Source organism: Pyxicephalus adspersus, chromosome 1, assembly GCF_032062135.1.
Source record: "Pyxicephalus adspersus chromosome 1, UCB_Pads_2.0, whole genome shotgun sequence".
Lineage (NCBI taxonomy): Eukaryota > Metazoa > Chordata > Amphibia > Anura > Pyxicephalidae > Pyxicephalus > Pyxicephalus adspersus.
In genome coordinates, this window is record NC_092858.1 from 124,441,978 (window position 1) to 124,458,450 (window position 16,473).

At 37.9% G+C, this 16,473-nt stretch overlaps 2 protein-coding genes across 7 annotated transcripts in view; both read right to left on the reverse strand.

Annotated features, from left to right (window-relative positions):
* The window catches only part of NRAS (NRAS proto-oncogene, GTPase), an 18,611-nt gene extending 14,902 nt beyond the window's left edge, over positions 1-3,709 (reverse strand). The window contains exon 1 of the mRNA XM_072426165.1: positions 3,571-3,709. The gene's annotated coding sequence lies outside the window, so the exon portion shown is untranslated. The remainder of the gene's footprint in view (positions 1-3,570) is intronic.
* An 8,918-nt stretch (positions 3,710-12,627) lies between these two features.
* CSDE1 (cold shock domain containing E1) overlaps positions 12,628-16,473 on the reverse strand; it is a 28,996-nt gene continuing 25,150 nt past the window's right edge. For all 6 annotated transcript variants that reach the window (XM_072426209.1, XM_072426218.1, XM_072426200.1 and 3 more), the window contains 3 exons: positions 16,067-16,230; positions 14,576-14,708; positions 12,628-13,876 (listed from right to left, as the gene is read on the reverse strand). In XM_072426209.1, coding sequence (XP_072282310.1) covers positions 13,829-13,876; positions 14,576-14,708; positions 16,067-16,230 — 345 coding nt within the window. In that variant the 3' untranslated portion in view covers positions 12,628-13,828. The remainder of the gene's footprint in view (positions 13,877-14,575; positions 14,709-16,066; positions 16,231-16,473) is intronic.

A 16,473-nucleotide genomic window follows, 5' to 3' on the forward strand; every position in this document is an offset into this window, starting at 1 on the left:
TTTTTTTTTTACATTAGCATTATGTTGACATGCAAGATATGGCACGTGTTACCATAGACAGCATATTATGTGTTGGTACAATGAGTTGTCATTCATACAGAATAATTCTACAAGCCACTAAAATAGTACAGGTCTGATTTTTGGTTCTGCATGTTGCATTGGGCAGAAAGACCCGATTTAGCCTCCACATATATGCACTGCACAACTGTGTATGCATGAATGGACTTGTTAAAGAAAAATTACCAGAACATAGCAACAAGAAGAACTTTGTAGTAATATATACCGTATATACATTTCTTGATTATTTATATCAGTTTGATATCTGCAATAATTACTGATTTGGCCAGAAACCCTGCAAGATGATCATTTTACGAGCTCTCAAAGAAATCTTGTGGCGATAAGGAGGGCGAAGAAAGGTCTAGGTATTTTGTTTCAATCGGTTTTTATTAATATTTACACATGTGATTACAAACATGAATGAAAAATATCACAACAATATACAAAGGAAAAAGGAGGGTCAGGATAACCTCAGGTCTAGGTATTTTGTAACACACCATGTGATTTAGAAATCAGAGCTGTGCTGTCATGTCAGAGAAGAAGATAAGTAAACCAAAAATGTTTTCATGTTTCTTTTGTCCTGGCAAAAGTTTTAAAACAAGACTATATATACAAAAGAGTGATCAGGCAGGATTGTTACTGCAGAAGTGATTTCCATTCTGTAACAAAATAACTAATCCGCCTGTCCTGGGGCAGCAGGTAACAAAATAACTATTCTGCCTGTCCTGGGGCAGCAGGTAACAAAATAACTAATCCGCCTGTCCTGGGGCAGCAGGTAACAAAATAACTATTCTGCCTGTCCTGGGGCAGCAGGCAATCAATGAACTCCCAGGCTGGCCAATCAAGAAGGCCAAAGATAGGGAACCTGGCGAAAGACAGGGTAAGGATTGTGGTACCTGACACAGAATGAGAACAGGTAAGTGAATTTAAAAAAAAAATGTAATCAGGCAGGTTGTAATATTTTATTGGAGAAGGGACAACTGCCCTTCACCTACCTGATCACAAATTTTCATTCCTAGGGTTTAGTTCTGCTTTAAAACTGAACTCCTGGCAGATAAAAAAGACACAAATTCTTGCAGCTTTGCAATAAGTAGGACATTGTGAAATGTGCTGAATTTGGTATTAGCCTATTCACATACACTGTACAGCAGAGTTCAGAGAAAGGGAAAGAGAAAGAGAAGAAAAGGAGAAAGTTCATCAGTGTGTGGCTTCTCTTATTTTGGTTCAGCGGGTGGGACAGGTATGAAAAAGTGAAACTGCAACAGAGAAAGATCAGGTCCTCTTTCCAGCTATGCATAAACATTAAAAACTAATAAATCTACAAGTTCTTTGAGTGACACTCAGCATAAAAAAAAAAATAATAATTTTGCACTGGTTATTTTACCTAAGTGATTATAATGGTATATATATATTATAATATATATATATATATATATATATATATATATAGATAGATAGATAGAGAGAGAGAGAGAGAATTGTTCCACGCTCCACTGGGCTACCTGAAATCCTGGGTTGCCCCATTTACAAGGCAGACTGTTGGTACAGCCCATGCCAAGCATATCCCCTTATTCATCATTGCAGGATAAAACAGGTAAACCGTGCAAGGCAGACAGAGACCCGGATGGATTCTTTTTTTTTTTTTTTTTAACCAGAGCTTAATTTTAACACAGACAATTGGACAGAGAAGAAAGTTTACTGTATTCCCTACGAGTTTACTGTACTGTACGTTTACTATTGTGGAAGTGTCACCTCCCTAATATCCAAAAAATACAATGGGAAGTTAGAGAAAACTTCCTAAAGTGTCTTTGGAACTTTAGACTAATTTCAGACACGGAGAGCCGGTTTTATTAAAGCTCCCCAAGGCTGGAGAAGATACTATTTCATCAGTGAAGCTGGGTTATCCAGCAAACCTGGAATAGATCTGGTCCAGAATTAAAAACATTTGCTAACAAATAGCAAATGACTCTTACACCTCCTGGGTCTACAGCAAAGTGCTGCTGAAACGGTCCTTAGCGTAACTAAATCCATGTGACTCACCTATATGCCTTCTATTGTAGGGTGCTGCCATTTTCCCCTTCTTCGCAAAAACGATCTTCCACCAGTTTGATTGGCTATGCCAGGATGATGTTTATCAGAAGGAGTTCATTTATCCCTGGCACACACAAGGGAAGCTGGGATTGCCAACACGTTATTGCAGAAGAGATATTTAGCTTCCTGTAATAAGTACCTGCCTGCTCCTTTATTTTGTAAGTGTGACTTTACTTTCTCTAGAAAGTTGAAATAAAGTCCAACTTTGAAAAATCTACAATCCAGCATGTGTTTGCTGCAAGAAGAGACAGGCAATGCCCCTTCCACAATACCTGTTCTTACCTGTCTGATCACTGCCCAGCTGTCAAATTTTACTGAGCTGCACATGCGCAGCTAAACATTGGATGCCAGGAAAACCCTGCAATCCCGGCTTCCCTTGCACATGCCAGGGATGAACTGAGTTACATCTTCCCAGCATGGTCATCAGGATGGCGGAAGATTGTGTCCAGGAAGAAATGAAGGAAGCTGGTGGTGCCCTTCGATGTTATGGAGATAGCGACCATCGCAGGTTTATTGCCACTTTAAATAACCTTAATTACCTCCTATTCATTATTTTAAACATTATTTTATTTACATTTTTATTTGTTTTGAAGTGTTCCATTGTTAAGTTTGTATGATCAGGCCGATTATTATTGGAGAAAGGCTCAGGCGATGTCCCTTCTGCAATAACGGGATTCACCTGCCCGATTGCTTTGGGTTTCAAGTGAAAAAATAGGGCTGCACATGCGCAATGTCAGCTTTAGCTACCGGGGAAACTCTGCATTCCTGGCTTGACGTGTGTGAGCGGAGGTGGCGTATGCTTATGTCATCCCGGCACTGCCAATCAACACAGTCAAGGATCATCCGGAACAGAAGGAAGATGGCGGCGCCCGGTGCAGGAACGAAGACAAGCAAGTTAGCGGGGTTCAATGCTGCTTTAATGTTGCAAAAAGTTTAAAAAAAATCCTTTAATTTATAAAGAAATAACGCTTTGTAAAGTAGCTTTGCGTTCAGTATCCTATTTTTAAAGGTTAATCTATATAGCAGTGATTCGTAAATTCACAGAAATGTTCCCTGGTGGAGAATCTCCCAGGTCCATGGCAGTGATTGATTCTCCACCAGAGAATGTCAGATTCACCGCTTTATAAATAGATCCCTATGTGTTATTCCAAGCAGTATATAATAAGTTTATGTAATATTAATAATAGGAATACATTGTGATCATTACACATGTGAGTGTTTTATAGTAATAATGAAGTTACTAATAAACAGTTGAGAAATATATGCAGCTGTAGACTGTTGTTGTGTCAATATTCAGCCCTGACACCCCCTCAGCTCTGTACATGGAGGAAAGGATGGGATACCATGGCACAGACACGTGTGAATGGGAGACAACTCCTCCATACAGCTGTGTGCGAATGTAATGTGTGAATGTGGACTCACTCTCCGGGCCGTGCAGTCACCGCTCCCTTCCAGGTCCATGCACCGCTCTCCCACCAGTTATCCCGCCGAGACGCCCTCACTCGGAGCTCCTCTCTGTCCGGGCGCACCCTGCAGCTCTCCTCCCAGCCGCCGCTTCCGCATCACACAGCAAACCTCGCGAGACTTCGCCCGCCCCGCCTGTGCTGCTTTCACTTTCCGCGAATGGTTGTTCGCTGAAACTTACACAGAGATATTTACAAGTTTTCTATACAAAGCTGGGTCAAATTTGTGTGCAGACAATAAAATAAGAATTTCTGTGCACCACTATATGGTGGCCTGTGTGTGGATAGATGATAGATAATATATATATACATATACATATATATATATATGGTATATATATATATATATATATATATATATGGGATGGGTTGGGGTAAGGAAAACAGTTTTGGAATTTCTGCCCAAGATTTCTAAGTATTTAATTTGTAATACAAAACATTTTTATTATTAGAGCAGAGAGAAAGGGAGATTGTTGGGTTAGTTGAAATGTGAAAATTTGTATCCAGGCCGATCCTTTATTACAAAAGGCAATAAAATACCCTCACTTCTTATATATCCCCATTTCATCACAAGTGCTGCCATCTTCCTTTGTTTCCTTCCAGGTTTTCTTATCTTTGGCCATTTTGATTGGCTGTGATGATGTAACTTCGCACATCTGCTCAGAGGGTCATTTTATCCCATCAGGATATGCTGAACATTCTATCTATGAGACAATAAGGGTGAACATGGGTGATCCAGCAAACCTGGAATGGATCTGGTTTAGGATTGGGAACATTTGCTAACTTCCATGGGGGTATTCCCGAGCCACACTCAGGGTGAAATTGCCTGGTTCCACGTTCCAGCGGCATCCTCCACGGATGCCCAGCATCTGCTCTCCTTGGTGATGGCCGGCCGGCATCTGTGTCCCCGGTGTGTGAATGTTGGAGATGCGAGGCCAGGGAAAGCAGATGCTGGCCGGGCTTCAGCTGGCAAGTCTTAGGCTGGAGGAGGGACTGTTGGGCTGGTAGGCGGGAAATTTAAAATACTCATTTACATTTAAAAATACTTAATATTCAGACCACCAGGGAGGCCAACTAATAGTAAATGATTTTTAGTAGATCTGTTCCAGGTTTGCTGGATCACCCAGGTTGTCCCATTATAGTTTATCTTCTCCAGTCTTAAAGGGCTTAATAAATCAGGCCCATTATATCCCATGGGGCCTTCCTCAAATGTAAATGAACAAGTACACATGCGCAAACAAAATCAGCCATTGATCTTGTGTGTGTGTAGTTTGAGATTGGGCAACATTATCGAGAGACAGGAGGAAAGAAGGTGAAGGCGTATGACAAAATGGAGAGTCCAAAAATGAAGGAAGGGGGGGGGGGGGCATTTACAAACATTAAAATGCTTCCCCACCTCCCAGACTGTAAGCTCTTCGGGGCTGGGTCCTCTCCTCCTCCTGTGTCACTGTCTGTATCTGTCATTTGCAATCCCTATTTAATGTACAGCGCTGTATAATATGTTGGAGCTATATAAATCCTGTTTAATAATAATTTATAAAATTGTATATAAATATATTACATAAATACTTTAATATTCCACTTTGATATGGCCACCTGTGTCATTTCTTGTATCTCTCTGTCATTTGCAACCCCTATTTTATGTACAGCGCTGCATAACACGTCCGTGCTATAGAAATACAGTGTTATAATAATATTAATGATATGCTGTGTGGATGAGTGTCAGAGAAGTTACAAAGCTACGAATGGTTAATTTTTAATGGATGGTTAATGGAAATATTTTATACAAATTAATATAATAAATTGAGCAACCCATTGGCATCATATGTTGCAATGTTAGAGAGGTGTGTATCTCTTCTCACAACATTGACAAGCTTGAAGATCTACCCTGATAAGTGCTCCTTTGCATATCCAATAAATGTAGCAAATATCTGCACATTATTAAAAAAAATTATCCTTTTTTCCCCACGGTGCGTCTTCAAATGTATGCTTTGTGAAGCATTGGAGTCATAAGCGATTCTTAGAAGAGGACACATTATCACATTATTAACATGCACCTGGATTTTTTATTTTTATCCCATTGATACAAACTTTTTTGCACAGCAGGAATCAAATACTCATTGCACAGCATCCAAATTACTTTTTTTATTGTATAAAATATTATATAAAAGCAGAGAGCACTCACAACTTTAATGCAGTTTAGCCATTTGCTTTCAACCATCCCCACAATGTTGCAGATCCTTCCTGCATACTTCACCTGGGCACTTGTTCTGTGGTGCCTGGAGGAGCTAAATCGACCAAAGATTGCCCCCCTTGTGCCATCAGGAGCTCACCTGCAACCCAGCATATCTCAGTGAACAGGTAGGACACCTGCAGCAAATGGCCAGAGGTGGCAGTAATTAGCTCGGTTTGAGCAAAAACACAGCAGTGGCGGACTGCACTATTACTATTATTATTATTATTATTATTAGCCAGTATTTATATTGTGCCAACATATTACACAACACTTTACTAAGTCCTTTGTCATATCACTAACTATCCTTCAAAGTTGCTCACAATCTAATGTGAATCTACAATCTATATGTGAATACACATCACTATCCAGACTGTTCTGAAAAAGTTGGGCACAGAGGGGGTCACAATCCACCTGGCAGATGGCCGAGATCTACAGGCAGACCACCATCAACCTGCAAGCCAAACCTGTTCAGTTTTAAATAAAAGTTATTTGTAATCCGTATACATTATAGCATGTACAAACATTAACAATGCTAAAAAAAATTATCACTTAAGTACTATATTCAATAATTTAAAGTATTTTGTTTCTCTTTCAGTGGGAACAAGTGTTAAGTGCAATATGTTGAATGTTGTATCCTGTGACAGCAGCAAGGACTACAAATATGGCATTTAGGTCTGCCAAGGATGATATTATCATCCCTACTACACAATCATTGTGGTATGATTAATATCCTTCATATTAGCAGCATGCACAACAGTGCCGGGAACTGATTATAAGGAATATATGTGCATATGTTTTTTTTGTAAGTGTATTTATCTGTTTATACTCTGTATTCATGACATTAGGCTTGTGGATGACGACGTATACGTAGAAAAGTGCACTGCCTTGTTCAAACAAAGTCCTTATCCAAGTACAAATATACAGCATTTATTGTCTACTTTGTTTTCTTTTAATAAGTTTTTGCTTTACAACGTTGGTGCACATATGAAAAAAGCATATAAAATCTTGATGTAAAGTATAAATTCATAAACTTTAATCAATCTATTCAGCAAAATGTTCAGATTACAGGATTTATACAGGAGTTGTATAAGTGTATATTCTGAATTGTTGGCATAACACATTTTTTACTGTATTTATTTTTTTAGTAAAAGCACTGTGACTGTCCATTAAAACAGTAAATAGCAATCCTGTTTAACATTGCAGAAATGTCTAATAAACATAGAATTTCTCAAAAATAATTTATTTATATGTCATTAAGAGTTTGCAATTTGCAACATTTTCTTGCCAAACAGATTAGGGATTTAGGGTATATTTGATGGGCAGATTCCAAATACGGTGTTGGTTTTGCTACATTGACCATAGTTTTTTAAAAAATGACCTCAATATTATCCTCAAAGAAAACTAATGAAACATGAAAAGCAAAATTAAACTAAATATGCCTAAGTATACAAAATTAAATATTTGAATTAATGTCAATATATTTTATATTCAGTATATTTACAGAACTAATCACAAAGAAGTCATTCAAGAACTCAGTTTATATGATTTCTTTTTAAGCTGATGATCAGGACAATCACGTTGAAGGCTCCAGCAGTAGTCTGCCATCATGTGTCTATCCCATCTGCCCCGATACCTTTCTTCCATCACCTTTATATCTTGATGGAACCTCTCCTCTTGTTCCCCACTGAAATCGCCAAGGTTTTCTGGAAATTCCTGCAAATGGCTACGGAGATAGAATACCTTTATGCTCATAGTAGCACCCAAATTTCTAAAGTTTAGGAGCAAGTTTTGTACCAGTTCTTCATATTTTGTGCTTTATGGTTACCTAAGAAGTTCTTGACAACCATGACATAGCTGTGCCAGGCAGAAGCTTCAGTATCAGTCATGTAACTTGTGAAATTTGAATCATTTATCAGTTTCCATATCTGGGGTCCATCAAAGATTCCTGCTTTTCATTTTTCAGTATTCAATCCAGGGAAGAATGTACAAATGTATTGCTTGTTCAGAGCTCTAACAAATTGCTTAATTAATCCCAACTTTATGTGTAGGAGGAGAATCATTTTTTTCTGTGTTAATCATTGGCTCTTTAATGATGATCGCTGCACCTTCTTTCATGTTTATCCTTGGAGGCCATTTGACTTTTTTCCATTGATCCTGCTTTGCTTTACGATCCCACAAGCAGCTGAAACATGGGTAATTTGGGTATCCACTTTGCTGTCCAAGTAGGAAGTTCACCATTTTTAAATCAACACATATGGAACATTGGTGTTCATGATAGCAAAGCTTTTGTAAGACCATTTTGATATTTTCATATTCTTCTTTGGTTTTGTTGTGTTACCAATTGGAATTAATGCACAGCAGTTGCCATTATACAGTAAAACAGATTTCAAACTTCGAGTGGAACTGTCTATGAAAAGCCACCAGCCTTCTGCTCGGTATTCTGGTACTCCCATATGGGCTAGTAGTCCAGGGATGTTATAACAGTACACGTCTCCATCTTTACTGAAATATGATGGGAGTGTCACATCTCTTGTCTATATTATCATATATATTTCAATCTATTGAAAAATCCTTTGCAAGTGAAAAAAACTTTTTTTTTGTTGAGCTGTGTTATCCAAAGGCTGCATTTAGTAAATTTTTGTAGGAGTGAAAGAGCTTCATATCACATGACAAATGAAATCCACAGGCAATCTATGTAGTAGCAGTTTGCATGCTTTTCTTCCCCTATGCTCTTGGAAGACCTGGTCAGCATGAAAAATAAAGTTAGAGATATGTGACAACAGAGGGGGTTTAGTAGTTGTGCCAGCAGAAGTGTTTCCAGGAATTGACAAAACCTGTCCAAAACCCAGAAGGCAAACAGCAATGCCTTCAGTGGCATTTTTATGGCAGAAGGGGTGTTTTTTCAAGCCTTGGCCCAGGCAAGCTTTAGGAAAAAAAACAAAAAAACAAAAACAAAACTGTGCCAGCAGCATAAGTGTCTCAAGCATTGGCAATTTGTAACTGGGCAACACTCAGTTATGGTCGAATAGCAGTGCAGTAGCAGAAGCAACATTCTTGTGACAGTAACTTGTTCCCAGACCCTAAATAAAAATCACCCTGAGACAGGAGTTAATAATTAGCAGCAGGACCATTTCCAGAAATAATCACCCAAGACTGGGCAACATTATATAAATGGTATATATTATATACATGGCATAAATTTCAAATATCGGTTGTGTTATGAGGGGGGTTACTAGGTCTTAGCCACCTCAAGACCTAGACAACAATAAGTCATACAGAAGTAAATTGTCTCAGCAGGAGCCAGGCGATGGCAAAAAGCAACCAAAAACAGAGACCCAAATATAAAAGGGTTGTGATAGTGGCAGCTTTCTTTTGCTGCCAGGAGTGTTCCCAGAAACTGGCACCTACAAAACCTGGGCAACAACAAAAAATACCATCAGACATCTGTGGCATGCAGAAGCATTCTAAGGAATTGCCATCCTAAAACTTGGGCAACACCAAAATGTAGTCAGATGGCCATTCTGTGACAGCAGCAATTTGGTCAAAGTTAGAGTGTTCCCAAGTATCAACACTCATAAAACCTTAGCAATATCTCTCCAGAGTGTTGACTGCCTACATACACACGTCAGATGATACCCAATATTTACCTTAGGGCTAGTTTCTGACGAGAATCTGGCGTGTGTACAGCACTCGTCCGACATCGCTCACAGATCTGTCCTGGGTGTGAAGAGAGCACAACGGGGTGCCGCTTAGTCGTTCTCCCTCTCCCCTTTCCATAGAGCAGAACAGGACTGTATGCACAACACTCGTTCAGTCTTTGTCCCTGTAAAGGATCAAGAAAGATCCTGTCCAACAACAATTACTGAATGTGTGTACATAACCTTAGTCTTGAGGCTGTCGTATTGCTGATCAGTCTTGTTCATACTAGCATTGCTGAGCAGGAACTAATTCAGAGTAGCCCATATTACTAATTTCTAAATACAGAATCTGCACAGGTAGATTGTTATGTACAAATACAAACCATCTTACTTTTTTCATGGCTATTTTTAAATTGTTTCCACTTTATTTTCTATTTAACCTTGTTATTTTAATAAAATACATCAGATTTTGCCACTAGATGTCCTCAGTGCCCTGCAGATGTGCTATGAAATGCGACAATTCTAGAAATGGCCATGGTTACTTCTCACTAATCAGTTTGTACTTTAAATTTTTAGTGCTATTTAAATTAAATGTCTCCTAGTGTAAAAATAAATATATATATATATATATATATATATATATATATATATATAAAATGATTTTGCAAACTTGAAACAATTGGATGATTGAGGAGTTATAGAAAGATGTGTGTGGCTTGCTCATCCTATGGAGGTCTGTAGATACTCAGTACTACTAAAACTATTTATATAGGGCAAACATATTACCCAGCACTGTATAGTAAATAGGGTTGCATATCAGTGTTAAATGCATCAAGACATTTGGTGACTGTAAATGTATGCTAATGTGCAATATTATTCTCTACTGGAAGTTCTGCACAGATTTTCTCTTTATTGCAAAAACATGTCAAGTAGGCATATTTTCACCAAGCATTTGGTGTTAATGTCACAGCAAACTTTTCTGCTTTATATAAATTATTATTTTTCACTTATAGACAATACTATTGATCTACATGCAGAAGCTATGTGATGTTTGAACCTACTTACATATTTATAGTACCAGGTGTTAAAGTATCAGATAGATTATACATTGATTGGTGTGGTGTAATTACTTCTGTTAGGTAGCCCATGCAATATTTGAAAGCATAACAAAAATAGTAAGGATTTGTTCCCACTAGCATGTTACATTTATTTCAGGTGGAAACATGCAATAATGCAATCCACAATATGAGCGGTCAGTGTACTCCCCAAACCCCTTTAGCTCGGTGCACCACCCGGCTGTTTGAGTGGTTACTGAAGAGTTGGTCACATTACAGTAACCGCCACCTGCCTACAATTTCTTCCATCAGGGCTTAAAAAAAAAGTTCTAGGTTGAATACTTGGCGGTTTTTGCTATTCATTCTTAAATCCAAAGCACCTTACCAGCACACAGCTATTCCACACATGACAATGCACTAGCATGTGCTGCTCATCTGAAAACTTGCTTGTGTGGTGGGTTATCAATGCAATACAAATGCCTTTAGGAAAACAGCACTGTAGCGGAAACAAAGCCAAAACGCAACACAGGCAGTATATAGCATTTGTAAACGAACACATTAAACTAGGGCTATCCAACCTTAGTCTTCAAAGGCCAGAATCCACACATTTTCTCCAACAAATGGAGGTACATTTTTATTGAGTATGTAGTTAGTAAATAGCAATAGAGAGAAAAGACTGCATAAATGAAAATCCTGGCTTGTTTATGGCACAAGAACTGCAGTGGGACAACTGTCTTAGATGGCAATAAAAGCGCCTTTACTCGGTTAACTAATGAACAGATCTACCAAAATGTTTCCGGCCTCACCTTAAAACCATCTTGGATTTAGGAATGCTGCGGTTCTGCATTTGCGTACCTGGACGAATCCTACCCCGTTTTAGTTTTATTTCTTTTTTTTTTATTTCCAAAAATACGATTTTTTGAGCGCGTTTTACTATATTTTAAGCCATTTTCACCAATACAGTTTAAACATTGGAAGCAGCAACTTTCATGATGTCATGATAGTGAAAAAAACTGAATACCCACCATATTTTTTTAAAAGATTTGATATTAGATGTCACTCTCCACCCCTCACGTATGACCCATCTTTCTCATTTGTAATGCTTTCTTCAACACCTGACATTTATCTTCCCCCCCACCTTACGTAACCATTTGTTTGTCCCCCATGTTAGAAGACTTCGGCTTTACCCTGATAAATGATACACACTCGCTCTACCATGTTATGATCATCAATTAGGGTCAGTTTTATTTTTTTGTATTTACTATTATGGTACAAATAACCATTTGTCCTACTAGATACTCTAAAATCATTTCATATCTGAAAATGAGAAACTGCCCTAGTTTGTGGTTACTGCATTTCAAAATTTTTAACGTGTGCTTTATTCATTACAAACTCCACATAATGCAGCTACTTATTTTCGGATTGTAAGCATGTGGCACAACACCTGATTTTCAAGAGCATGGTTGCCACAATGTAGCCTGCCTACACTACAAAGTGATAAAATGTCAGACAAGCACAACTAATTGGCATCACTATTGATTAATCTATAGCACAACTCCCACTTCTTAACTTGGGGAACCCATGAAAATTTTTAGGTCTTCGGGAACAGCTGCTATAATTACTTTAGCCACAACTTACATTATATTATAATTGTGGTCCATAGGAATGATTCCTCTTGCATTGCTGGCCAGTTGGAAGAATTTCACCACTACAGGGATAAAGGTCACCTAGAGGTAAATTGTCTTACTGAAGGCACCCCAACAACCTCTGAAAGAACCTCCGAGAGGTTTCATGGAACGCTGGTTGAGAAAAAACCGTAGCTTGTCAAACCCCAACCACAGTTAGGCTTGCCCACTACTTTCAGCATAAAATGTCCCCCCCACACCTCATGTGTTGTGTCAATGAATTGGTATGTGAACATAGTTGCATTGTACTCTGGGTTTTAAAATACTGATTCTGTTCATATTTAAAATGTTTATGTGTCAGCTGCTTTACCATTCATCAGTTTTGCCTATGCTTATTTTGTGAACAAAAAGTTAACCATATGTATGTGCCATGTTGGGTAATAAAGACTAAGGATGTCAAAATTAAATTGGTAAAACTTTATTCTATTTTTCAATTTTTTGCCATTAAACAGAAAATCTGGAGCCAAGTTTTGTTTTTACAAAGGTAGGTCTCTTAACAGAAGAACCCCTAAATCACAGAAGTAGAAAAAAAAAATAGAAAAACACAAGAACTCTTCCATCAATCCAGGAAGAAATAAATCTTGATCTTTCTGGTTTAAAATACTTTGAATAAACGTACTTCCTGGTTTGAGCATTTGTGAGGGGCAGCAAAATCTTACGGAAGGGAAGGGGGGAAAAGGCTTTAAGGATACAGCCACAGGCCTGCCTGGGTAATGGCAGGTTGTAAGAAAAAAACAATTGTCTATTTTTTGCTGATGCAAGATCAGTATAGCTATGAAAAGCCTAAACAAGTTAACTGTATGAGTGGTTTCTGTAAACAAAGAAAAAAAACAAAAATAAAATTCAGGCACATTTTAATCTCCTTTACACTTCATGAACATTTAGAAGCTGCCCACGAAAGCAGCAAAGAAAAAAAACCCTGTGCGTTTTTAGATTAAGCTTCACACTGATGGCACATGTCACCCTTGAGGAAATCTGCGTTTCTACAGTTGTTATAAAAAAAAAAAAAAAAAAAATTCAAATGCTTTCAGATCCTAAACAGCTTGAATTCAGACACTTGAATAAAATATTCAAATTTTGATACATATAAAAAAAAGTGAGCATTTGGCTGTCATTCTTTCAATGAAAGAAATGAGTGCTTCAAAGCATTGCTGAATAGAATATATTCCACCATCAATAAGTGGTCCTCTTGCAGAAGGGAGAGAAAAAAAAAATTCAGTAACAGGAGGTAGAATATATGCTAAACAGTGTCAAGTGCAGAATTTCAAAGGGTTAAGTCACACTTTTTCGGACATGAGGGCAGGGTGGGGGAAAAAAAAAAAAAGAAAGTTGTTAAGATGCACAATTCAAATCAAAGCTTCTTTAAAAAGGAAACAAATGTACTAAGGCTTCAACTTAAATCCTCACTTGCAAATGGGCATAATTTAAAAAGGATTGGTTTCTCGATTTTCCTAGCTGAATGCAAGATGGAAGGTGTTAAAAATAGATGTAACTGTTAAATAGAAAGATTCTCCAAATTCAGGGGCTGCAAAAAAGGATGTTGCTCTTCATGGTACCCCCGTGATATACTTAATTAGGTAATGTGCTTTAGTGCATGGGAAATTCAGTCGATGACACCAGCTTGACGGATCTTTCTCTCTGTGCCAAATCCCTGTATGGGGAAGAATGAAAAAAAGTCAGCATCCTGTAGCATAAAGCAAATCCATTCTGAACTAAAGATTAATACATGGTCAGAGCCTTTAACAGGTATAAGTTCTGTATTTGACCACAACTATTTATGTCCAGATTGTGTAAGGAAAAATCAAAAAGTGTCAGAAAACTGGCTGCCTGTATACTAGATTAATGGTTACTCCATTTCAGTTCATGGGCACCAGAGGACTACTCTATGGACACAACTATGTGTGCCTCCAACCACTTTCTGTAAAACACAAAAGCCATCTTTTCAAACTATGGAATGAATATAAGTGAAAATGAAGACTTAACATTTCAGGTTAACTTAGACTTGCTTAATATGGAGGTCTGTACTAAATACAAAGATTTCTGAACACTAGGCTACATTTCAGAAGGGTAAGATGTTAGCTTTTGGCAATCCTCAATTTTAAATTGGTCTGCTGTTATTCAACAAGGATAAATAAGCTCCAAAAAGCACACAATCTATACAGTACCAAGTGGTATCATTTGAACTCATACTCCAGTTACCACACACTATGTCAAGTACAGAGAAACATTTCTCCCCTAAACTTTTTAAAGAGGCGTAAACTTATATATTTAAACATAAAGCTTCATGTCTTAATTAATGCAAACATAAAAAACAAACAAACACAAACAACAAGTACAAAACCCCACAAACCTTTGTGTTATCCGGACCTCTAGGCTGACGCAGAACCATAAGCCGTGGGGCACTAGCATCATCCAAGGTTATGCTCTTTAGACGACTCACCAGTCTGTCAGGACGAGGGGCTGCTACCATTTCAGGGCCTTTGCTAAGTGGGAAAATAAAATTGTTTTGTTTGGTAAATAAATCGAACTTTCTTGTATATTGTACTTCAATAGAATAGTGCCTATTCCTTTACAGCAAGCTTCCATGGACCTGTGTCGCCAAATACACTACTCAAATGGACCTGTGGCCACCATGCCACATGATTATAGGGACTTTGGATAATTTCCTTTTTAACCAACTTGAAATCGCTAAACAAGATATTAAAAAAAAACAAAAAAAACAAAAAAAAAAAAACAAACCACACACAAAACAAACCACAACCTATGACAAACAGTCGAAAACAAAACGTCAAGGGAGGGAGATAAAATGCAACTTCACCTGGTACAGCGATGAGAGAATAACGCATACTGGAAAGTATCTGGTATTGATATACAAATTGGGGCAACACTAAAATTATGTATCTAAATGAGAAGACTGACATGTGGTATACAAAAGAGCAGCAGGTGGAGGATAAGTAGTATTACAAGCTCTTGAAACCCCCTTCAGGGAAGAATCATTTCCCACACACACCAAAATGAACATAGGTCAATAGGTCATAGGTACATTTTGTTATTTCATTCATTATTAATAAAATTTTAAACATTTTAAATTTTAGTACACGAACCAAAAACAATCCCCTAGTTGTGTAATGCAACTAGATAGCAAAATGTAAAAATTGCATAGGTCAAACAGCGACTAATTGTGCTACACAAAATTGTTCACAGGCAACACTTTGAAAATCCTTCATACCTCAACTAGGAACTGTAGCTCATTCCAGCAATACCAAATAAATGTGGCTTAACTGTCAATTTCATACACATGCGTGTTCATAAATGGGGTTTTGTAGTTTATTCTTTTTAAAAAGCCCCTTATGTAGCCTCTGCTGTAGAAGATGTAAGGGCTCTGTTTTTAACAGTAAAAGGGCTTAGGTGAACTTCCAGGCAGACACCTAAACACATGTTTTTCAACCCTGTACTTGGGTAAAACCGTATTCCTGCACATAAAAATGTTTGCAGGTAAGCAACCTCAGTCAGCCAACCCCAGGAGATCCTACAAATTTGGAAACCTTACAGCACAGTACATTGTTGTCCAGGACCCACCTCAACTTGTGACTAGGTGAGGGAACAGAAAATTGATTAGATCATCACTGCATTATGGTTAAACACTGTTGCTTCCTATCAGGCAGGTGCAATCAAGTAGCACCTTATTGGCTTTTGCAGGGTCTGCAGATTAGAGGATATTATGGTACTTTTCTATCTGTAGGTAATAAAAGATATAATAATCACATCTGCTTACAGTTCAGTTATAACTGTGAAGGCGAACACCAGCAACCAAAACAAACGACGCAACTAAGCGAATTACCTTAATAATTTAACATTACAGCCGCTGCATTTCCCAGTTCGCTGATTAAGAATAACAGAGAATTCCACCTCATCCCCAGCCTGGAGCTCTACTCCATCTTGGATTTCCTTTACATGGAAGAAAAGCTTCTTGCTCTCGCCTATTTCATAATTAATGAAGCCAAACTGAAAGAAAGTAAGCAAGACTTATTAGCACTTGATAATTTAGCAATGTAACTCACAACTGAACCTACAACATTCATGCATATAACATTTAAAAAGATTGTATGGAAAACATCCAAGCACACTATCCAGTATAGTAAACTTAAGACATCTTTGTTTCTACACACAGGTTTACTATGAAAACACATGCTTCGCTGAACACAACTGGGCTATGGAAAAGGGATCTGGCTATTGAAAATCTGGGAG